At 36.3% G+C, this 24,430-nt stretch overlaps 1 protein-coding gene and 1 long non-coding RNA gene across 3 annotated transcripts; one reads left to right on the top strand and one right to left on the bottom strand.

Moving 5' to 3' along the window:
• The first annotated feature begins 1,595 nt into the window (after positions 1–1,595).
• On the top strand, positions 1,596–6,600 carry LOC107778123 (LRR receptor-like serine/threonine-protein kinase GHR1). Of its 2 annotated transcripts, none has more exons than XM_016598326.2 (4): positions 1,596–1,904; positions 2,314–3,313; positions 3,418–4,956; positions 5,833–6,600. In XM_016598326.2, exons 2-4 carry the CDS (start codon positions 2,449–2,451, stop codon positions 6,414–6,416), a joined length of 2,988 nt encoding a protein of 995 aa, XP_016453812.1. In that variant the 5' UTR covers positions 1,596–1,904; positions 2,314–2,448; the 3' UTR covers positions 6,417–6,600. The 2 variants fall into 2 exon arrangements, with proteins under 2 accessions (XP_016453812.1, XP_016453810.1); XM_016598324.2 differs by having other exon boundaries at positions 1,697–1,904; positions 2,146–3,313.
• A 12,876-nt stretch (positions 6,601–19,476) lies between these two features.
• Positions 19,477–22,747, bottom strand: LOC107778122 (uncharacterized). Its single transcript, XR_001646331.2, has 3 exons — positions 21,094–22,747; positions 20,522–21,028; positions 19,477–20,442 (listed from the first exon to the last, which is right to left on the bottom strand). It is a non-coding gene; the product is annotated as an uncharacterized LOC107778122 (long non-coding RNA).
• Between the last annotated feature and the right edge of the window lie 1,683 nt (positions 22,748–24,430).

Here is a 24,430-nt window from a genome sequence, read left to right as displayed (position 1 = left end):
TATATATATATATATATACATCAAACTATCATTAATAATTATGTGTTTTTATTATAATTTAAATTCATATTTTTTAATAACTTAATTGTACAAATTATATATATATATATATATATATATATATATATATATATATATATATAATTATGTGTTTTTATTATAATTTAAATTATTATTTTTTAATAACTTAAAAATTATATAATTATATATATATATATATATATATATATAATAATAATAATGTGTTTTTATTATAATTTAAATTCATATTTTATAATAACTTAATTGTAAAAATTATATATATATATATATATATATATATATATATATATATATATATATATATATATATATATATATATATAATGTGTTTTTATTATAATTTAAATTCATATTTTTAATAACTTAATTGTACAAATTATATATATATATATATATATATTATATATATAATAATGTATTTTTATTATAATTTAAATTCATATTTTTTAATAACTTAATTGTACAAATTACTAATTATGTGTGTTGATACAATTATTAACTTAATTGTACAAAGTTTGCATTTTCAACTACCAGTATAAGATACTTAAACAAAAGGAATTCTAAGCTAAAATACTACACATTACTACGCTACAAGGCTCTAAATTTTACTACGCTATAAGGGTCTACGTTTTACTACGCTAAAAAAGTCTGGATTTTACTACGCTAAAAAATAATCTAAACTAATCATAAACAACAAATAAATTTAATTGCAAATAAAATACAAACAGAATGAAAAAACATATGTATAAATTAGGATATTAACAAACAAATTTATTTTACTAATTTATATTTTTTTAGAAAACACTAATATTAAATCCGGATAAATTTAACATGCTAGTTTCGAAAAAAAAACACAAACCGAAATAGAACACATACAAATCAAATAATATACATTATTATAAATGTTTCAACTTAAAATAAATCGAAATACCTCGATTTAGAATTTTGGCAAAGCAAAAAGATTGAAATTTTGACTCCGGAATTGTGAATCAACAATAGCACGAAACTCTACTCGAATGTGGAACCCTTTTTCTTCGAGTTTTATGTGTCGGGGGGACCCATTTTTTTTTATAAAGAAAATGGCAGAAACGGCGAGGACCAAGAAGAGGGGAAGAGTTTTAAAATAATGGTGGATGGATAAATTGTAGAAGAAGACGGAGGGGTATAAAAAATCTATGTATAGCGCCACTATACCTGGCGCTATACATTAATGATGTATATATAGCGCCAGGTATTGTGACGCTATACTTGACCATGTCAGCTTTTAAAATATAGCGCCACAATATCTGGCGCTATACATTAACGGTTCCGTTACTGTTAGTATATAGCGCCAGATATTATGACACTATATATAAAAAAATTAATTTTTTTTTACCATCTATTTGTGTAGTTTGAGTCCAAAAAAATAACATTTTGGTTCCGGACTCGGGGAAAGTTGTAAGAGAGAGAAATATATCAATGTTGAGACAAAAGCAGAGTGTCACTACCAATGCCATTCTGGGTTTTTGAGACATATATATATATTGTCTGAAAAACAGAATAGGGTTTTACTAGTGGGGTTCTTTTTACCAGTGGGAAGAAGGGTTTTTGGTCTTTTCTTGAAGTTCATTTTTTTTGTGAACTTATCAAGTTGTCTAAAGGCCAAAACCTTTCTGGGTCCATTCCATTTTCTTGTATTTAATGCCAGCTTAAATGCAAACAAGAAAGAAAAGAAAAGTTAGTAGTATATGTAAGCAAATCTTAGGTGTCAGATTGTTTCAAAGCTGTAACCTTTACTAGTAGAAGAATTAACATGCTGTAAAGCTTGAATCTTTGATAGGGACTGCTTTCAATTTTTGGTGGCAAATGCTGTTTGCTGTTTGGTAAGAAAAATGCTCAGTTTTTTCCTTATCTCTTAGATCTTTCAAAGTACATTGTTTCTCTCATTCATTGCCTCTGTTCAGCTTCTGTTGCTAAAATATTCATCTTTTGCTTAGAAGTGTGCTTTTCTTGAATCTTTGTCACTCTTTAATACAAAGTTGGTTCTGGGGTTTTTCTTAAGTTGAAGGAGGATAATTGCTGATTTGGGTACTGTTTTTTTTTTTTTTTTTGTGTTGTTTTTAGCTGAAGCTTAGTGGTAGGAGTAGTGGCATTGATATCTTGTTGAGGGAAAGTTGTATTTGGAAATTAGAATATTTCTTAGACACTGAAGCTGCTTGTGGTGGTAGAATGAAGCTTTCAATTAAGTTCTTGATGTTTTTTGTTCTTTATTTTGGCTCTGCAATGGGGCAGCTTCCATCCCAGGACATATTAGCACTGCTTGAGTTTAAGAAAGGTATAGAGCATGATCCAACAGGGTTTGTGCTTGAATCTTGGAATGAGGAATCCATTGATTTCAATGGATGCCCTTCATCTTGGAATGGGATAATGTGTAATGGTGGTAATGTTGCAGCAGTTGTCCTTGACAACTTGGGCTTATTTGCTGATGTAGATTTGAGTGTGTTTGCTAACCTCACAATGCTTGTGAAGCTCTCAATGGCAAACAATTCAATTGCTGGAAAAATTCCTAACAACATAGATAGCTTCAAGAGCCTTGAGTATCTTGATCTGTCGGGTAATCTATTCGCCTCCTCTTTACCGCCAGATGTTGGAAAACTAGGGAGCTTAAAGAATTTGTCGTTAGCTGGTAATAACTTTTCCGGTCCAATACCGGACACAATTTCAGGGCTCATATCAATCCAATCTTTGGACTTGAGTCACAATTCTTTTTCTGGGCCGCTACCTTCATCTTTGATGAAATTGATAGGCTTGGTATACCTTAATCTATCTGTTAATGGATTCACAAAGAAAATTCCTAAAGGATTTGAGATGATGGAAAATCTTGAAGTGCTTGACTTGCACGGAAACATGCTAGATGGCAATTTGGATCCACAACTCTTGCTGCTTACAACTGCAACCCATGTTGACTTGAGTGGAAACTTAATAGTGAATTCTGCTTCTCAGCAGCAGAAATTTCTGCCAGGGATATCTGAGTCGGTCAAGTATTTAAATCTTAGCCATAATCAGCTTACTGGCTCACTTGTCAATGAGGCTCAGATATTTGGGAACATGAATGTTCTGGATTTGAGCTACAATCAGCTGTCAGGGGAATTACCTAGTTTCAACTTTGTTTATGATCTTCAGGTCCTTAAACTTGGCAACAATCGGTTTTCTGGATTTATCCCCAATGATCTTTTGAAAGGAGATGCATTGGTTCTCACCGAGTTGGATTTAAGTGGAAACAACCTCACAGGTAAATTTCAGATTACATGAATTTTCAAATCCTCTTGTTGTTTCTATTGCTAGTTGCCGTTAGAACAATTTGTTTACTGTTTTCACTATCTCTTAATTTTGTAGGGTCAATAAGCATGATAACATCGACAACATTGCGCACCCTTAACTTATCCTCTAATGCTCTCTCTGGTGAACTTCCCTTCGTGACTGGAAGTTCTGCGGTGCTTGATCTCTCGAATAATCAGTTCGAAGGTAATCTAACTAGAATGCTGAAATGGGGGAATATTGAATATCTTGACCTCAGCCATAACCGTTTGAGTGGAAACATCCCTGAGGTTACAGCTCAGTTTCTGCGTTTATATCACCTCAACCTTTCACACAATACCCTAATTGGAACTCTCCCAAAAGTTATCACACAGTTTCCTAAGACCACAGTCCTTGATCTCAGTTTCAACCAGTTGGATGGGCCTCTTCTTACTTCTCTACTAACTTTGCCAACTATTGAAGAACTTCACCTACAAAACAATGCACTTGTTGGAAGCATTGATTTTTCTCCTTCGGCTAGTACTCCTAAGCTTCGTGTTCTTGATCTTTCTCATAATCAGTTTGGTGGTTATTTTCCTGATGGTTTTGGGTCGTTGACTGCCCTTCAAGTACTTGATATAGCAGGAAATAATTTGTCTGGATCTATACCAACTTCCATGGGTAATGTTAGTTCTCTTACTTCTTTAGACATTTCAGAGAATCATTTCACTGGTCCACTGCCAAAGAACCTTCCAAACAGCCTCCAAAGCTTAAATGCATCGCTCAATGACTTCTCTGGTGTTGTCCCTGATAATTTGAGAAAATTTCCCTTGTCATCTTTCTACCCAGGCAACTTCGAGCTTCAATTTCCAAATCCTCCGTCGGGATCTGGTCAAGCTTCAACAGAAAATCATAGGAACAAGCAACTTAAAACTATTATCAAAGTGGTGATAATAGTTGCTTGTGTGGTTGTTCTTGTTATTGTAATCTTGCTCGCCATGTTTATATACTTACGGGCACCAAGGAAGCCTCAGGCACAGGTTACGGACAAAGATGTCCGGCGTCAAGCTCAATCAACTCCTTCTGCTTTTAGCAGTAGAGAAGGTGCTGGTGGTCGTGTAGTTTCAGCACAAGATGTTGCGACTTCACGGAAAGCATCATCATCAGAAATAATTAGTCCTGATGAGAAAATGACAGCTATAACTGGTTTCTCCCCTTCAAAAGCCAGTCATTTCACTTGGTCACCAGAGTCCGGTGATTCATATACCGCAGAAAGCCTTCCAAGATTGGATGTGAGATCTCCAGATAGTCTGGGAGGAGAGCTGTACTTCCTCGATGATACAATCTCTTTTACAGCCGAGGAACTATCTCGGGCCCCAGCTGAAGTCTTGGGCAGAAGCAGCCATGGGACGTCTTACAGGGCAACACTGGATAACGGGTTGCTCTTGACTGTGAAATGGCTGAGAGAAGGGGTGGCAAAACAGAGAAAGGATTTCACGAAGGAGGCAAAAAAGTTTGCAAATATTAGGCATCCAAATGTGGTAGGATTAAGAGGTTATTACTGGGGTCCCACACAACATGAGAAGCTTATTCTTTCAGATTACATATCTCCTGGAAGTCTAGCAAGTTTTCTCTATGGTAAGCCTTATCTTCTGTCATTCCACTTTCCAGCTCGTCTTATGCATGTGGTTAGCTATAACATATATAAGTCACAACATGCTTTTAGCCTTTGCATCTTTGATATTTCTTTGATTTCCCTTTTGTATTTCATGGCAAACAATTTGTTAGTCTGATAATTTTTGACAGTTCTTGTGGTGCATAAACTTTTCAGTCTGCATTGGCATGAAACACAGGAAAGCACTGTCAGTATTGGTGTTTCTACCTGCTCAACGTGTCTGTTTCACCGGGTTATTGCTGTTCTTTTAATGGCAAGGCGCCATAAATAACTCTTCATGAAATTTCATTTTTTCTTGGTGGATAAAAAAAAGAAACTTCGATTTTTCTCTAAGACAGAGTTATCTTTTCAAATTATGCTAAATTTGGAGCTTTGATATTTTGTGTTTAATCGCACATACAACTTTTCTTTTAACTGAATTCCTAATTTCCAAGATTTTAATTGGTAGAAATATATTGTCTGTTTTCTGATTCATGGTTGGTAGAGACTACTTTCTGTTTCTTGGATTAGTTTGGTGGAGATTACCTAGAATGACATACAATTTTTGCTTATGTAAATCATAAAAAAAAGATTTAACTTTTCATATGATCCCTTTAGAAACAGATAACTTTGTTGTAGGTTCACTACTGCTTGGTATGCTTCTCGTATACAAGATATTTTTTTCCCCACATTAATGAATTTACTTAAAAAGACAAACATATAATTTTGTCCTGGTGACAATTTATTGTTTTTAGTTTTGCATAGTTTATGGTTTCTAAATATACATCCCACTTTGTGGGATTACATAGGGTATGTTGTTGTTGTTTAATATACATCTTTAATGTACGGTGCCTTTGCAGATCGTCCTGGAAGAAAAGGTCCACCCCTAACGTGGCCCCTAAGACTCAAAATATCAGTTGATATTGCGCGTGGCCTGAATTATCTCCATTTTGACCGCGAGGTTCCGCATGGAAACCTTAAAGCTTCCAACGTCTTGTTGGATGGCCCTGATCTTAATGCACGAGTTGCTGATTACTGCCTTCACCGCCTTATGACTCAGGCAGGGACAATAGAACAGATTCTTGATGCTGGAGTGTTGGGTTACCGCGCACCAGAGTTGGCCGCATCCAAGAAACCACTGCCTTCCTTCAAATCAGATGTATATGCGTTTGGAGTCATTTTGTTGGAGCTCATGACTGGGAAATGTGCAGGTGATGTGGTTTCAGGTGAAGATGGGGGAGTGGACTTGACCGACTGGGTAAGGTTGAAGGTGGCAGAAGGTCGAGGGTCGGATTGTTTTGATAATGCATTGTCAGCTGAGATGGGAAATCAAGTAATGGAGAAGCAAATGAAGGAGGTTCTTGCAATAGCTCTACGGTGCATACGCTCTGTATCGGAGAGGCCAGGTATTAAGACTGTATATGAGGACCTTTCATCTATATAGTTTGCTGATTTTGGTTTGGTGAACAGATGTTTGGCTCTGCTTTTTGGGAATCAAATAGCTCATTGACTTCCCTTTTGAGTTGTAGAATTAGGAAGTTTAGTGTGTGAATGGAATGGGCTAGTTTTATTAACCATTGTTTGTTGTAAATTGGGGCCATATTTAAAATGTATACAACTTTTTCTCCCCTCGACTTTTCTAGGCAAAGGGTTATAATTGAGGTCTAAAATCTTAGTTCAGTTGATTGCGCAAATCATTCTTAGAAGTTTGACGTCAATTTCTTTTCTGTAGGAATTTAAGTTCTATGCTTTAATCTTATAAAAATTTTCAGCATAATCAGGTTACTTAACCTTAAAAGATACTAATTAATTAGAGGCGACTTTTTATAATTGACAGTAAAAGGTGTTACTTGCCCTAGCACGTTAAAAAGGATGATCTATTTTAATACCTGAAATTAATTGAATTTTAACTTTTCTATTTTACATTTACCTCATAAATACAGAAATGGCATAATGACATGTTCACGACTACAAATTTTAAAAACTTATTCTTAAACTTTAAGCTTGTCAAACGGGTTCGACCGATTGATATGTTTCCATAAATAATTGAAATTCAATTTCTTGATCCGTCATAAGTGGATTACAGTTGCAGTTTTTATCATCTTTTGCCTCAACCATGAGTATGACTCCCTTATTTTCAAAAGTCTGCGCAAAAATGGGAAACAATTTACGGCTGTTTTAGCCAAAATTTTAGATTTCTTACGTAAAAAAAGTAGAATTGTTAAATGTATAAATACACAAATACCAAATTATACGTGGAGTTCTCCTAAAGTAAAGCCAAATGCGGGATTCTTTATCTTATCTGCAGAAGCTAATCTTAACTTTAGCTTCTTTTTTAGCTGTCAAATACATTTTTCTACTTTAGAATATTATTTACATTTATTCTCAATTATACTATTCACTCAAATTTATCCTTACTGTAATAGTATCTGATCATATTTACTCCTACTTCTAGCAAACTTTTAAAAATTACCAATTCTAATGGTATCCATAATCTTCCTAGTATACCTCCTCGTGCTATGCGCGGTGAATATAAAAGAAATTAATCATACTAAATTATATCTTTAAACACTATCTATAACTAACTATATGTAGATACTAAATTTATTAGGTATTAAAAATAACTTAGTTTTAAATAATACTCCTTTCTATTAAACACATTTGGAGTTGCCCAATTATATTCGTTGAAACATGAACTAATACATTCATGTTATTCCAAATTAAATAAATTACATACTATACATAAATTACAACATTCCAATTATATGCTTCTATAAAGGTTTCAATGGATCTCCCGGGGATATTATTAGCAGTTAAAAATTGAACAAACTCTATTTCTCTAATTTTACTCTTCCTAAAAAGTATGCATGGAATCTGAACTGCATCCACTGTGCTGATGTGTAATCAACTTATTATATTTGGACTCCAAAGATTTTATGGATCCTAATAACAGGAGAGTATATTAATAAACTTTTTATTAACTCTAGGAAATATGATATACTCTTATCTCATTTTTATTACTCTTATTATTTTTAAGTACTTTAAATAGATTTCATAGTTATTAAGAGTATACTAAATAATCTTAAGCTCTTCGTAAATAAAAAGATAAAGTACTAACAACTCGTATGTTGATTTTAATTTATAAAATAGTGATGGATTAAATATATAGATATATGCGGAGGAGTAAAAAATATGTTCGAAGACAAATATTTAGAGTATGGGAAGAACATTGGGAAATTACCAGCTATGTTCATTTATAAGTAGCTAATTACAAAAGTTGGCCAATTGATAAAATATTACTAATATTAGCCAAATTAGCCAATTAGCTATTTGTAGCAAAAAAATATCAAATTTTTGCTTTGTTTTGAGTGGGTATTATTAGAATAGATTGGGCACAACTTAAGGAGCTTGAATCTCAGTTTTGGGATGGTTGGTGAAGTATTGAGGTGGTTTGAATTGAATATTCGAAGTAAAAGTTGAACATGAAAAAAAATGATATGTGTATCACACTGTGTATTATTTGTGTATCACATATGTATCATATTTGTATCAATTGTGTATCATATGTATATCCATGTATACCTGTGTGTGAGATACATGTGTGATACATGTGTCGCAGAAGACTTTTTTGAACTCGATTTAGTTACGAATTTTGATACAAAATCAATCCAAATCACCTCCAATCTTCCTCAAATTTTGTATATTGACTTATCTATATATTTTCAATGAATTTCAACTATACTCATTGAAAAAATTCCCTTTTGTTTAGATTTTTGGAATATTGTATAGATTTTTGTATTTCATCACCTTATTTGCTACCCCGTCCATGAAATTTCCTTTCCGTCTTGTATCTAAAATTTCTAATCACGCTTAAAATATGGAAGGATATTTTGCATGTGATTCTTTGATAGAAAGAACCTTATTATTTGGTTTTTCAATTTTTGTTGGCTAATTTTGGTAAGTCTATGACTAATGGCTAGAGATTGGTAAGTTGAGATTTATTTGGGACATTTCTGTAAGTTTCCCGAACATTACTTACTTACATTTTTGATATTAATTTAAATCAGAAAAGAAATTCATTTGACTGCACAAAATGGATTAAACTTTAAAAACTTTTTCCACGGTAAATAAATATTTTTTAAATTATTCTATCTAAACATATAACTCTATCAACGGTAGTGTATTGGTAAAATTCGACTTTGACACGCGGATAGATATCACGACGACACGTGGAATAGGTTTTTACTTGGGGATAAAACGGTAGCGGAACTCTATCCTTGCAAGAAGTGCTCTGACCCGATAACTCCTTCCGGGAGAGATGAGAGGCATATCCTAGTGAAGTACACCGAAGATGGTTCTAGGGATCCATCGGTGAAGTAATAGCTCGGGATCTGACTTGGTTCTAAACCATCCCCAAAATATTAGGATCCACTCATATCCATTACGCCAGATACTCCTCCCACAATCGGAGAGTATCTGGTAGATACAAACTACTTAGAGTGACGTGCAAAAATGGGGATGGGCATGTGAACATTAGACTTGGGCTATAAATATACTCCAATCCCCTTACTTGTACCCATTGAGATACGATTGAACTTACTTATTACTAAAGGCTATTGTATTTTTGCTCTCTTTACTTTGCAAGCATTGTGGCTCATAATAAAGCTCAATAAGATCATTCTTTCTTTTGCTTATTTATTTACATCTTATTTAGCCTAATTCTACGATCCATTCGACTGAGCTTTGATTCAAACCGACTACTAGTGAACTCATTAAATATAAAGTAAATCATTTTACCCTAAAACTATTTTTTAGTTAAACAGTTTGGTGTCCATAGTGGGACTCTAGCAATTGAGCATTTGACTTAGAGTTCTGATTGTTTGTTCTCATTACGGGGTTTGCTTCTCATTTATATATTAATTTCCTTTCTATTTTGTAACTCAGAATGACTGGAAAGAACGTTCATGTCTTGATCCAAAATGTTATCAATATCGTGATGGTACCTAACACAACCCGCTAGGTACAACAAGAAGCATATAACATAAATGAAAATTCATCAAATGGATAGTAAAATAAGAATGCAAAAATCACTACAACTATCCTAAAGACTGGTAGTACAAGTCATGAACCACTAAGATTTAGATTCTTAACTTCTGTACAAAGAAAATACAACATCTATTTGAATATACACAAATAAGTACAAGTCTTAAACTACCATGAAAAATATGGTAGCTTGCAACTGGAACACTAGTATATCTTCAAAGCTAAACTTCGTTTTCCGTAACATCTCAACTGCAACATCTGCACGCAAGGTGCATAAGTGTAGTATGAGTACAACTGACCCCATGTACTTAGTATGTATCAAAACTAACCTCAACGAAGTCATGACTATGTTTAATCAAAAGACACTCACTTTATATAATATGTGCAACTCAATAACATGTATAATAACAGAGGAATATCCATGAAACAACCAAAGAAATAACATGTATCAATAATAAGGTACACAAATTGAGGAGAAGGCAATAGGCATTTCAAATAACCAAATCAAACATGTACAAATACACCAAATTCATATATCAATACAATTTGCATCAAGTATGTTTTATTCAAGTACTTCTACATGATCACAAAAGGGACTATGCATGTTTCATTTTCTCACAAATCCTAAATAGCATTTATATGAATGGTCTATCACGAGTCTAAGCGTTAATGCATGATAATGTCTCAACATATATATTAAATCCGACTCTCCACAAGTGTCAAGAAATCCGCTTACAATTCCATGCATACCGAAGATGCATGAATGTACATATGCCAGTGATAACGTATGAATGTTTATAAACGATTCTAGGATGTTAATGCATGCTCAAGACCCAATCCTTTTTACAGAATTAACACTAACACACACACATACACACACAATACTCAAAGGGCCCATGGTACAACGAGTGATCACCCGACTCTAGAGGGATGGATCTATATCCAATCGTTGCACAAACAACACATGTGTTGCATGAACAACTCACATACCAATAATAATATCACTCGCACGAAAAGCTTATGTGCCTTAACAATACCAATCTGTACGGACAACTGATATGCCATACTCAATATCAATATCACAGTAACCACATGATCCAAACCTCATGCCATAATCATCTCAACTATATGAACTGCTCACGTACCATAATTTCAATCCATATAAGAGGACCATATGCAGGGATGTATGCAAGTATACAAGAAATGATCTCTAGGCATGATGTGTGCCTATGTGTAACGTATGACTACGATCCCAACATGTAACCCGTCATCCAAATAATCATCATGTTCAAATAAGCATCAAAAGTCTCAACATGATTTATAACACGAATAAGGAAGCTCAAATAGTCATAAAACAGTTTAAGGCATATCACAAGAATAACATGTGTGAATGTATGTTCATAATTTAACATGTGACTACGTCAAATCAAGAAGATTAACAAGCTAAAAAATAGTCCATCGGGCTCAAATAAGACATCATAAGTTAAAATGTGATCTCTAGCACGAATGATTGTGCCCATGCAGTCATCAAATCAAATAAATCATGTGTCAAGAAAAATACATGTCTATTCAAGGCATAAAGGAGCCTAAAATCTACCCATAATATGGTATAACCTTGATACCTACATATACGCATATCGCCTCGCATATGCGTCACCCCAAATCACATAACTTATAGCAAATAATTTAATATTTAGAAAAATATTCCTTCAAGTTGAGGTTAAGCAAGATACTTACTTTTGCAAGCCAAACTAATCTTCCAAAATCGTCTTTCCTTTAGAAATACCTCCAACCGATTCAAATCTAGTTAAATAATACCCAATAAGGTCAAATAAAGATATAGAAATCCACCCCAAACGATAAAGCTTTAATATTTAATCAATTCTTAAAAAGTCAACCTTGGCCCACTTGGTAAAAATGAGTTAAAGATCAAATCCTGATGACCCATCCAAATATGTGACTAGATTCTAAATTCGAGTCCAAATCGATGTTAAAACCCCCCAAACCCTCTTAAGTTGTAGAAAAACTCCAAATTTCTCTTGTACTCCATGTTTTGATGGTAAATCTAGTGATAAATTCATGTTTAAACCATAGATTTAGGCTAGAATCACTTACCCCAAGCTTGTAAGTAAAACCCTAGCCTTAAACCTCTCAAAATAAGCTCCAAACGTAGGAAAATAAAATAAAAATGAGAAGACTCGGCCTTAAATAGCAGCCTGAAGTAGCTGTTAAAAGAGTGCCGAGATGGCTGCATAATAGCTTTGTGGGCTGCATAATAGCTTCGTTGGCTGCATAATGGTCGGAGATCAAAACAGTTAAAATATCTCCCGTGATACCCTTCTAGTAAAATGACCATAACTCCTTATACAAAAGTCAGAATGACAAACAAATTGAACCACGAGAAACTAGACTCAAAGTTCTACAATCGCATTTAAATCTCACCCCAAAATTATTTATATATTGGGATAACTGCTCTTTTGAAGCCAAGTCATCTGCGGAAAATTTCTGTTTCAGCAACTAAATATTTTCAGAACTTGCTCCAAATGCTCGAAACTCGCGGAACCCATTGGGACTCCACCCAATCATTCCTACAAGTCCAAATAACCTCTATGGACTTGTTCAAAGGCTCAAAACACCCACATGAACATTACAACAAAGAATCGAGCCTCACCGAATATAATTTTTCTTATGTTCTTAAGCTTCATTCTTTCAAATGCGTGTCCGAATCAAACTTAGACACTTCAGATTACTTCCAAACTTTGAACAAACTTTCATTCAAGTATGTAGACCTATCCAAAGTCTCAGACCACCAATCATAGTCCAATAGCATCAAAGTCAACTCTTGGTCAAACTTATGAACTCTTAAGTTTTTCAAATTGTCAAGTTTTGACAAATGGTGTCGAATTCTTTTAGGTACCTCCAACACCAAATCCAAAAATATGTCAAAGTACAAAATCTTCATACAAACATGTTGAAACCCTCAAATTACTATTCCGAGTCAATTTATCCAAAAGTCTAACCTTGACCACCTCTTCCAACTTAAAGCTTCCATTTAGGGACTCAGTGTTCCAAATCATTTTTAAACCACTTAGGATCAAAATAACTCATAGCCGATAGTCATAAAATATCAAATGAACCTATGGGAAGTCTCAAATGATATAAAAAGATGCTAAAATTCAAATCAACCGATTGGGTCATTACAGTTCAGCCAACTGATTAGAGCAAGTCACCACAACCTAGTGGGCAACCGCGGGACTCCGTGAATCCCTAGGGAAAGATGGTCCTACCTACGGATAGGAGATACTGTATAGCAAAGAAGTATCCTCCAGTAAAGGAGCAACACCTAGTAAGGACGCATCGCAACACAAGGACTTGCCCTCCTATATGGACTTGTCAACCTACATCTTCGCCGAATAGAGCGAAAAATCCTGGCCATTGGATTCCCCGAGGGATATGCCTCAAGGGGATTCATTGGATCAACCCAGTTTAGAGGAAACCTTAAAGTCCTTTGTGGCTCAACACCAGAGTTCAAATGCCTAAATAAGCATGACATTTAATACATTGACGGAAAGCAACAACCGGAATAATATGCCAACCTCGCATATGGGAGTGGCTTATGTCTATCATGGTTACCCCTAACTCATTGCTTAAGGCTTTCGGAGTTACTGATAATTCTAAAGCTAGAGGGTTAAGTATGTCTGAAAAGGCTGAACTACAGAATTTAATACTAACCCTGCAATAACACATTAAAGAACAAATGAGAGAATTGAACAAATCCAAGGGGTCCCGCCAATTTTAAAATGAATCAACAAGCAGGTACTCTCAACAATCGTAAAAACAAGTGTGGTCCCATTGTTGATCCCTGTGAAATTCAAAATGCAGGATATCCTAAAATACGATGAAACTTAGGAACTATGCCATGAAGTCTTGGCTTACATGATGGGGATCAAGGAGAATGACCTCACAAAGGATGAAATCAGATCAGCACTCGTCAAGAAGTTCAAAGAAACCCTGACAAAAGGAGCTATAACCTGATATTCCCGCTTATAGAATATTCTATTAGTTATTTTGTTGATTGCAAGTGCTTTCATCAAAGCATACTCCGGTGCCAGAAGGTAGAGAAGCAGGTGGAGGACATCTTAAAAGTCTTACAATGAAGAACAAAGTCACTTCGAGATTTTACCGACCGATTCAAAAAGAGAGAATGCTACTTCCTGAAGTTCCGGACAATTGGGTCGTCGTTATTTCACAAGAAACTTGAACACTAACAGTTTCAAAGCTTCAAAGTAATTGAAAGAAAGCCTAAAAGAGTCCCCAGTCAAAACATGGATTAATGTGTGTCACACATACAACACTAAACTTCGAACATAAGATGATATCTCAGCACTTCTAGGATTCGAAGCAATGAAAATGACCGGGTATAACCATCAGTCCGAAGTAGTTCGTAGATGAGATGTGCCCAAGCATAGAGATTCTATCCGGTTATAAACCTTACTCCAGACCCATGGATAGGGAAATCAACTGAAAGCCAAGATCAGGACGAGATGAAAGTAACTCTGAATGGAGGAATGACATGGTACCCTATCGAGCAGGAAAGAAGCTAGAAACATAAAAAGTTAGTGACTATCATCTTCAGCCAAAACTGGCCGACTACATGTTTAACGCTAGCACCACTGAATTTGTGGCGGTTCTCAAAGACATGGGGCACAAAGTGAGATAGCCAAAGGAAATAAGAGCAAACCCAGACAAACGAAGCCAGGAATTCTGATGTAAATTCCATAATGATCATGGTCATAGGGCTATTGATTGTAGAGTCCTACAAATTAAGGTTGATCGAATTATCAAATAGGGATACCTTACCAAACTCAATAGTGAGAAAGAAAAGCAGTTATATATGAAGAATATGAGAAAGGAAGGACCGCCTTGGGCTCCGTTAATGAAGCGAGTGGTCAATGTTATATTTGGAGGCGTGAAGCATGAACGGTGTTACATAACAGCCTCGAAGAAGCTTTCAAAGGTATCCATCACCTGTGAGAAGTGTACTCAACATACCCTGACTAGAGAAGAAATCTCTTTCAGTGACGAAGAAGTAGATGGGTTGATCATGCCATACAACGATTGATTAGTAATTACTTTAAAAATAGTTTACACTGATGTTAGACGTGTCTTGGTTGATCCAGGTAGCTTGACCAGCATCATCTAAATGCAAGTGATTAAGGAGATACAACTTGGTGGATCAGATTATCCCAAAAGCATTATTACTCTCCGAATTCAATAATTCTAGGAGACGACCAAGGGGAGATCACCCTGAGGACCTTCGCAAAAGGTGTAACACAAGAGATCTCATTCCAAGTCATGGTAGGGAACATTGTCTTCAATGCCATCCTGGGGAGACCATAGATACATGATATGGATGTAGTATCATCAACTTTACACAAGTAATAAAATTTAATTTACCCTAGGGAATTAGAGAAATCCGTAGAGAATAGAGAATGACCTGAAAAGTTAATTTAATTCCAGATGTCAATACCATCCCAAAGACGGAAGAAGACAAATAGCAATTACAACAACATGTTTCTAAGCTAGTCGAGTCGGTCCCCGATGATTGAATCATCGAACCGAATAAGACCAGTGTCATCGATTCAACTACTAAAGAGTTAGATGAAGCGATTAGTTTCTTCCATTGGCCGGAAAGGAAAGTCTACATTAGTTCGGGGCTGACCCCAAAATAGATAACTTCGATTTGTTTTGCTTGATAACTTCAATTGTTTTGCTTTGTGAAATGCAAAGATGAATAGGATTCCATTAGAGGTAATGACTCATCAGTTTAATGTTTATCCTAATTGCTGATCGATTAAACAAAAGAAGAGAAACATTAGGTCCATAATGAATAAATTCATAGAGGAAGAAGTAGCCAAATCGCTAAACAATGGGTTCATCCGAGAGATAAAATATTTGGATTGGTTAGACAATATCGTGGTAGTTCCCAAGAAAAAAGTCAAATTAAGGGCATGCGTGGACTACAAATACCTCAACAAGGCATGTCCTAAAGATTCTTTTCCCGTGCCAAAAATTGATCAACTAATAGATTTTACTACTTGACCCGTATTGCTGAGTTTTTGGATACATACTCTGGATATAACCAAATAAAAATGGACCCGAGGGATCAGGATAAAACCTTCTTCATAACTGACCGGGGAATATATTGCTACAATGTCATGCCGTTCGGGTTAAAGAACAAGGGGTCAACATATCAAATGTTCGTCAGCCAAAGATTCATAGATCATATGTGGAAGTCCATGGAAGTCAACATTTTCGGTATGCTGGTAAAATTAATCCAAGCAGATGGTCATTTAGATCACCTATAGGAAGTATTTTCCATCCTCCGAATATACAACATGAAGCTAAACTCAGAGAAATGCACCTTTGGAGTAGGCTCAGATAAGGTTCTTGGTTTCCAAGTCTCAAATAGAGAAATAGAAGCTATCCTGCATAAATAAAGCTATTGAGAAAATCCCGAAAGTGTTAACGAAGTAGAAAGAGGTGAAGAGGTTGACTAACCGAATAATAGTTCCCGACCAATTCATATTCCATTTGTCAAAATAATGCCATAAATCCTTTGCACCCCTAAAGAATAACAAAGACTTTGAATGGACTCACCGAGTGTTAATAGGCACTATGGGACCTAAAGAAGTACCTATTCAACCCTCCACTCTTGTCCAAGCCTTATCTAGGAGAGCAACTGCTAGTGTATTCAGCTGTATGAGAAGCTACTGTAAGTGCTATATTGGTACGAGAGGATAAAAGTACAGAATGTCCAATCTATTATGTTAGTAAGACATTTATAGATGCCAAAATTAGGTATCCTCACCTAGAAAAGTTAGCTTAGCATTGATAATGGACTCCCAAAAACTATGGCCTTACTTTTAGTGCCACCTGATTTTTGTGGTGACCACCTTCCCATTGGTGAATATTCTTCATAAGCCAGAACGCTCCAGACGGCTTGCCAAATGGGTAGTCAAACTAAGCGCATTCGATATAATGTATCAACCTTGCACAACTATCAACTTACAAGTCCTAGTCCACTTTGTCGCTGACTTTAGTGTGGGTATGCTCTCGGAGGCTGAAAAAGAAGTTATTATAGCTTCTGAAGTAGAACTGAACTTTGGACCCTCTACATGATAGTAGCCTATATTATACGACGTAGATGCTATTTATGCTCTAAGTTAACCATACTTTATTGATGTTTTAAGTGCTAAATGATAATAAAATGCTCTAATTGAGGTTTTTATGCTTTGCAGGAACTACTTCGAGTTAGAGGAGGATATAGAGTGTTTTGAGGTCAAAGATGTAGATACAAGGCCAATCGAGAAGAGCCCGGATGAAAACGAGCAAGAAAAGGTGAAGAAAAATTGGGCAACAGCCCACCGCAACCGCGACTGGAACGTCGTGAAATAAGGCAAAAAATAGAATGTTTGGAAATGACCGCGATCGTGCCGCGACCGCGGTCGATTTGGAGAAATCCAAGAAGTTTTAGGGCCAAAGTGTAAATCGTGGGAAACTTATCCTAACCCTATATAAACTCAACCAACTCGCCCAAGTGAAGGTTAAGCTTGTTTTTAGACTGAATTGGAGGCAAAAACAAGTATGAGAAGATCAAGACACCATTAGAGTTTTCATTCTTCTTCTTGTTATCATTATTTTGTGAATTATGAATAATTTTATGGTTTATTCTTGCTTTACTATGAGTAGATAAACATTTAATCTAGAGTTGATGGAACCAATTGTTAGATGAAGTTTTGACTCAATTTTGTTATAATCGAGCTGAGTTTATTATATGAATGTTCAACTATGTTTTGTATGGTGATTAATTGAACGGTTCCTTGATTAATCGTGTCTAATTGCCTTGTGTTGCTTGAGAAAGAATACACGGTTAGATTGCTGTTGAACAACACCACTTTTGGGTAATTGAAAAGATTCATTACTTGAACTTAAAAGTGGGGTTAGAGATAACAAAACTTTTGTGGGATAATTCAGAGCTGCATAAATTATCAGCTAGAGTAGTTCAAAGAATGCTCTAGTAAATTATCATAGTTGATCGAGAGATAATTGCGGTAACCCATAGCTCATAAACCTCATAGAGTATTACGACGAGATTATAGAAAAAGAGTTAAGACTTAAACTAGCAATTGGGGAAATCAATACCCTAGATATTTTTACCATTGAATTATCTTTGATTTAGAATATTGTTAGTCTTAATATCATTTTACTTTAGTTAAACAAAACCCAATATTTATTTACAAAAATCTTACATCCGAAAATTGTTTGAGCTTGTATTAGCATCACTAAGAGTTGTGATATATAGGTTAGTTCCCTGAGGATTCGACCCCGGACTTAAAAACCAGATTATATTTGCAATAACCGCTTGTTTTTTATAAGGCATAGTTGGGCGTGATCAATACACAAACTGCTTTTCAAGTGCTAAAGGGTCCAGATTAGGCATATTACTTATCACTTCTATTGGAAAAAGGTACGACAAGGCATTAAATGCTATTTTATAACTAACAATGCAGTAGAGTATGAGGCTGTGATTGCATGTCTCAAACTAGCCAAGAAACTAGGAGCAGATCATATAGAATTAAAAAGCGACTCACAATTAGTGGTCAATCAAGTATAGAAAACTTATGAGGTTCGAGACTCACGGATGATGTAGTTCTTGAACAAAGTCACTTCCCTCCTTGGTCATTTTCTAGAATAGAAATTTACTCAAATGCCCCTAGAAGAAAATGTTGAAATTGATGCGACGAGGTGAATACGGCTTATCTGGTTCAACATTGGCGCGATAAATCATTGATTATTTACAGAATGGGATATTACCGGAAGAAAAGAGAAGATGTCGAAAGCTAAGGAACAAAGCCGCGGGATATTGCCTTGTGTCAAATGATTTATTCCGAAGAACCTATAGCGGCCCATTAGCCAAGGGTTGGACCGGGAGGACACCAATTATATGATGCGAGAAGCCCACGAGGGCCAATATGGAAATCATTCAGGGAATAGATCCTTGGTTCAAAATTGCTAAGATATGAGTACTTCTTTCCTCATATGAAACAAGATGCAGCAGATTTTGAGAAAATATGAGAAATGCCAGCGGTATGCTTAAGAATTGCATAGACATGCCAAAACCTTACATTCAGTACTTGCTCCTTGGTCCTCCATGAAGTAGGGAATGGTCATCATAGGATCATTGCCACAAGCTCCGGAAAAAGTAAAGTTCCTTTTGGTCCTCATTGATTACTTCTTCAAATGGGTAGAAGCAGGTGCATTGCTCAGGTTTGAGAAAAGGAAGTCCTAAACTTCATATGTAAGAACATTATTTGCAAATTTAGAGTACTAAAGGAAATAGCATGCGATAACGGATCATAGTTCATCAAAAACAAAATAATTAAAGTCTCCCAAGAATGGAAGATCAAGAGGGTTATCTCCACACCGTACCATCTGTTAGTACACAGACAAGTAGAATCATCCAATTAGGTCTTTTGACAAATAGATAAGTATCTCAAAATACTCACGGGATTTCCAAAAATATACGACAACAAACTTTTGAAAACCCAAAAAGAAGGAAGCACTATCAAACTAGTCACTGGTCATTATAGGAATTCCTCAGTGAGCATTGGAGGAAGGAGAGTCCGGCGTGCTAGCCTAAGCATCCGACGGATAGGAGAAAATTGATGGGTTCAAGGGAAAATGGGAGAAATTAGAGGAGTTCTAAAGGAGGAATGGCCTGAGAAGTCGAAGGGAGAGAATGTACATCAATAACTCCTTCACCCCGATTACCCGATGGCATGACTGTATCCAAATTATCCCAGAAGAGTGATTGTTAATGCCGTCCAAGTCCAGCTCCAGTTGGCCATCTTTCTATGCTCGTTTGGCCTCTCCTATCTCTTCACCTAGTTCTAGATCATTATCAAGAACCCACCTCAGCATCTTGAGTTGGGATTCCAAAAATATGGAATGTTGAGTAATATCAGAATAAATTTCAAAGTCAAGCTGGAGACATCATTATCATTTTCGTGCTTGAGCCTCTCCTCGGTCTTCAAAGCTCTGTGCCTCGAGGGCCCTTCATATTTACTCCACATTATAAAGGCGAGCTTCTCGGATGTCACGTTGCCCGACAACTTGGTCCAAGAGGGCTAGCTTTTTACTAAGTATTCCTTAATTTGAAAAAGCCTCTTTGTGGACTGGCCAAGCTTAAACCCCATCCGATCCAGCTCCCCCTCCATCATCTTGACCCGATACTCATGAGCCACCCTCTTAAAATGTACTTTCTCAACCTCGATCTTTCCATCCTCTATGGGACCACTCAACTCCAAAATTTACCCCTCATAATGACTGATCCTCTCCGAAATTTGGGAATATATCAAACGGGCCTGCATAAACAAAGGAAAAATTGCTTAAACATTGAAATCAGAGAAAAATGCAATATTTGGTGCGGTAAAAAGAGCATACACGAAGAGTGCATCTCATCATATCGCTCACAAGATTTGAGGTAGGCATCCCCTCCAGCTCCTGCAAATCTATTCCCTCAGAAACCTGCGCCATAATGCGAAGCTTGCTAGCGTTCGTAGAATGAACGACATGGGAAGTAGTTGGAGCTGCCGGAGCTATGGTCAGAGTTGAAACTACTGGTGTCACAATCGGAGAAGAATATGTCGAGGCCACAAGAAATTTCTGGGGAAACCTTTGTGTTAAGGAAATCGTTCTCCAAACCCATAGTGGACTCTGCCTTCTCAATATTGATGAGGATGGAGCTGGTAGCCCGGGATTGGGAAGGCTTTTTCCTAAAGCTGGACCAAGTCCGCCTTCGGAGAAATCTGATAGGAGCACTCGCCGGAGCATTTGCCTGGGAAATATTCTTGTTGTGCCTATCTACCGAAAGCTCTTGAATCCTTTCTTGGACATTACTAGGAGGAAGATCCACCAAAACTCGGCATAGAGGCCTTCTCATCGGGATGCCTACACATAAAATAAATTAGATTACAAGTAGCACAAATAAGGATCTACGAAAATTCCAAACATACAGTGACTCTTGTCCCTCCATCAGAAAGCTTCAGAGATGTGACTCCAAATCCTCTATGGCATCGAGGAATAAAATAAGTTCTTCTCGACCCACTCTTCAATGTTAGGTGCCTCTTCGAGTGAGGTAAGAATGGTTAGAATTTAGGCGTAAAGTAAGATAAAGCGCAAAAAGGAAATTCCAAAAGAAGAATAATATTCTTACACTTATCATTCAAATTTTCCTAGACTGATCTCCTGGATAACTAGGTAAAATCATGGGTAGTAACAACCATGAAGCAATCATGCCACCCTCTATCGTGATTGTCCTCGGCATCCACGATCTTTCGAGTACTTCGATTGGAGAGAATGATAATGCTGCCCCGCTACAACTTTGTGGAGTATAGATGAATGAGAAGTTGGAGAGAAAAGTTGATGCCAGCTAGATTCAATAGGTGATGAAAGCAAGTCACCAACATCCAAATTGACGGACCAACCTAGGCCAGGCTAATGTTGAAGTGCCAACAGAGATCCTAAATTATGAAATCTACTAGGGTTGAAATTAAAGTAAAGCGATAAGTATATAAGAAAATAAAGCCCTCTCTGTAGCTTGATATCTGCTCAGATTTTGAGGGTACTTGAACATCTACGTTCTCCCAACTACATCCTTCAATCAATAGAGGAAGGTGTTCAAGTTACACAAGGGAAAGTAGAATATCCACAGGACATGTAGTGTTGTTCCAAACATCGTCATCAGTCCAGGTATCACTTTTCCCTTGCAAAACTTCAGAAATAGTAGGCTCGACTTCCGTCTTCATCCTTTAACTAGAAGAAGCCTTGGCTGCTTTCTTCATTTTACCTTGGGCATACTCAACCGCATTATCGGAGGGCCCCGTTGCCAAAGTGGATAGAGACTCTATGGCAGCAACAACTACTTGATGAGTATCTTGCTTGTCCATGATGTTATGTGCAAGAAGGATAACACAAAGAAGGAATAGTCAAGGATGCAATTGAAGGAAGAAAGATGATAGAAGCTATGGTATCAATTGTGTATATTTATGGGCAAAACATAAAGCCCCAAATTTCTAGAGAATCGAGCTTCCATCAATCACCAAGAATAACCATCAACGCCTAGGAAACTACTATCGATAGCAGATCCTGTAATATTCGACCATGTATCGAGAGTATTAATAAGATACTGCACACGCCTCTTGTCAATAACAAGTCAAATCATGTTATCTTGGGGATACAAAAGATCAATATTTCCCACTAAGAAATTTGTCAAGATTTGTTCCATTGGAAGATTTCCATTTCCCGAGTACTTCCTACGAGGTTATGAAAAATAGGAAAGAGGGGACTATAATATCTGTAAAATAGGCTTAATTAGTGGCTGAATCTATGGTATTTGTATAATCGGCTCGATTGATGGTTAAATCTTGACGGACATAACTTTGGGAACAAACTCTTTTGCTGAAAATCTACACCTAGTACCTATGGCTAGGGACTGTTCGAAAGATTGCAACACCCATAACAACAATCACTTGGGCTCACCCCAAAAGCAGACCCTCTTGAAAGAAGCCTAGGCATGGGGACTTTGCCCAAGTTAAATTTTCACAAAATAATAAACGAAAAATCTTTCATATAATTAGCCACAAGGCCATGCCACAATATCACTCGCCCGGCTAGACAACCCGAATGAAGAAATATTTCTAATCTCGCTCCCCGAATAGCAGAAGAGATTCTTCACAGGCAATAAAAAATATAAAAAGTCTTATGAGGAAACCTTAATCGATTTTTATAAATATACGGTGAATTCATCTTGGCTTAGCCTATAAGACTGCAACAATCATAACATGCAAATATGCAAAAAAGAAAAAACAAAAACAAAAAAGCATAAATAAACTTGCTATTAATTATAAAGGCACAAAAGACCCACAATACAAAAACTTTCATAGAGACCCTCATAAGCCTTTTGTTCCCAGTAGAGATACTTGGGAGGAATAAGGGAGAGATGAAGAAGGAGCAACTGTAGGAGCAGGAGGTAAAGGATGCTCGGATTCTTCGAAATCATTGTAGGTAGAGGAGCTTGAAGGATTCACTCTATCTACAAGTGAATATACCTTGGCAACCTCTTCATCAATGGATAAACCCTCGGAACGGATCGCATAAAGGATCTTCTAACGGGACATTAGATAAGCAAACATTTTTCCTTAAACTGCATTTTAGCCTCCTTCAATTCTGAGGCATCATCAACCTATTGAGCCCAGAATCTGTTCCTCTCCGTCTTAGAGCATTTTAATTTCCTTTCAAGCTCGGCTACCTCTTCAGACAACTTTCGACACCGATCCTCAAGGGCCTGCCACTCGGAGATAGCCTAGCTTTGGTACTCCATGTTGATGCCCAATTTTTTTTATAATATTTTCAAAACTATGTCTGGGCATCAATTAGTATTTTTCATACAATTTCTGTATTTTTAAAATATTTTAGTAATTAATTTATACCAGCATTTATTTTATAAAAACATTCACTGATTGCATCACAAATAGCTTTATAATAATTTTTGTTGCTTAATTTTATTATTTGCCTTCATACTAAGTTTCAATTATTGCACCAATAGCCACATTTATATTTTTAGGATGCAATTGCAATTACTTTGCAATTATAGCCTATGCATGCATTATTACATTATTTTACCAGAAAATAGCCTTTTATATTTTTAAAATATCTCCAGGCATGAAAATCATTTTTTACAGCATATTAATTATTTTTAAAAATTATTTCATCAATTAAATATGGTATTTAACAAATGGCCCCTTTATTTTCAAATTTAGCCTAAATACCTAGCCCAATTTTAACCCTAATTTCAAAATTAAACCATGCCCAAAATCTGCCCAACCCAAACCCCTTATCTACACGACCCACTTCTTGCTAAATCCTGGCTATTGATCATTTTGATCAACGGTCCAGATTCCCCTTACCTAAATTAAACCCTAATGACCTCCCCCAAACCTCTCATTTTCCTCTCCTCTCACCGCCGTCGTCTGATTCCCTACTCTCTCAAATGCTCTCAAATCCTAACCCTAACTGACCCTCATCGCTACTCATCTGCTATCATTCATGGTGGTTTCTCACCACCATCAGACCTCTAATGGCCTCTCCTATGCTGGTGTCGCCATCTCTAAGGTCCTCGAGGGACCAAGGTCAGTCCACTTACACCTATGGCCCTTTTTCACCTGTTTCAGGCTGTTCCAGTTCAATTTTGAGTAAAATCTTCCTTTGTTTGTTCGGGCTTTTCGATATTTTTGTTTGGATTCTGAGTTTGTCTAGGTTACTTGTGCACCGATTTCATTCTATGCTTTAGTT

This window comes from Nicotiana tabacum, chromosome 3, assembly GCF_000715075.1.
Source record: "Nicotiana tabacum cultivar K326 chromosome 3, ASM71507v2, whole genome shotgun sequence".
NCBI lineage: Eukaryota > Viridiplantae > Streptophyta > Magnoliopsida > Solanales > Solanaceae > Nicotiana > Nicotiana tabacum.
This window is presented reverse-complemented; position numbering and strand designations above follow the sequence as displayed.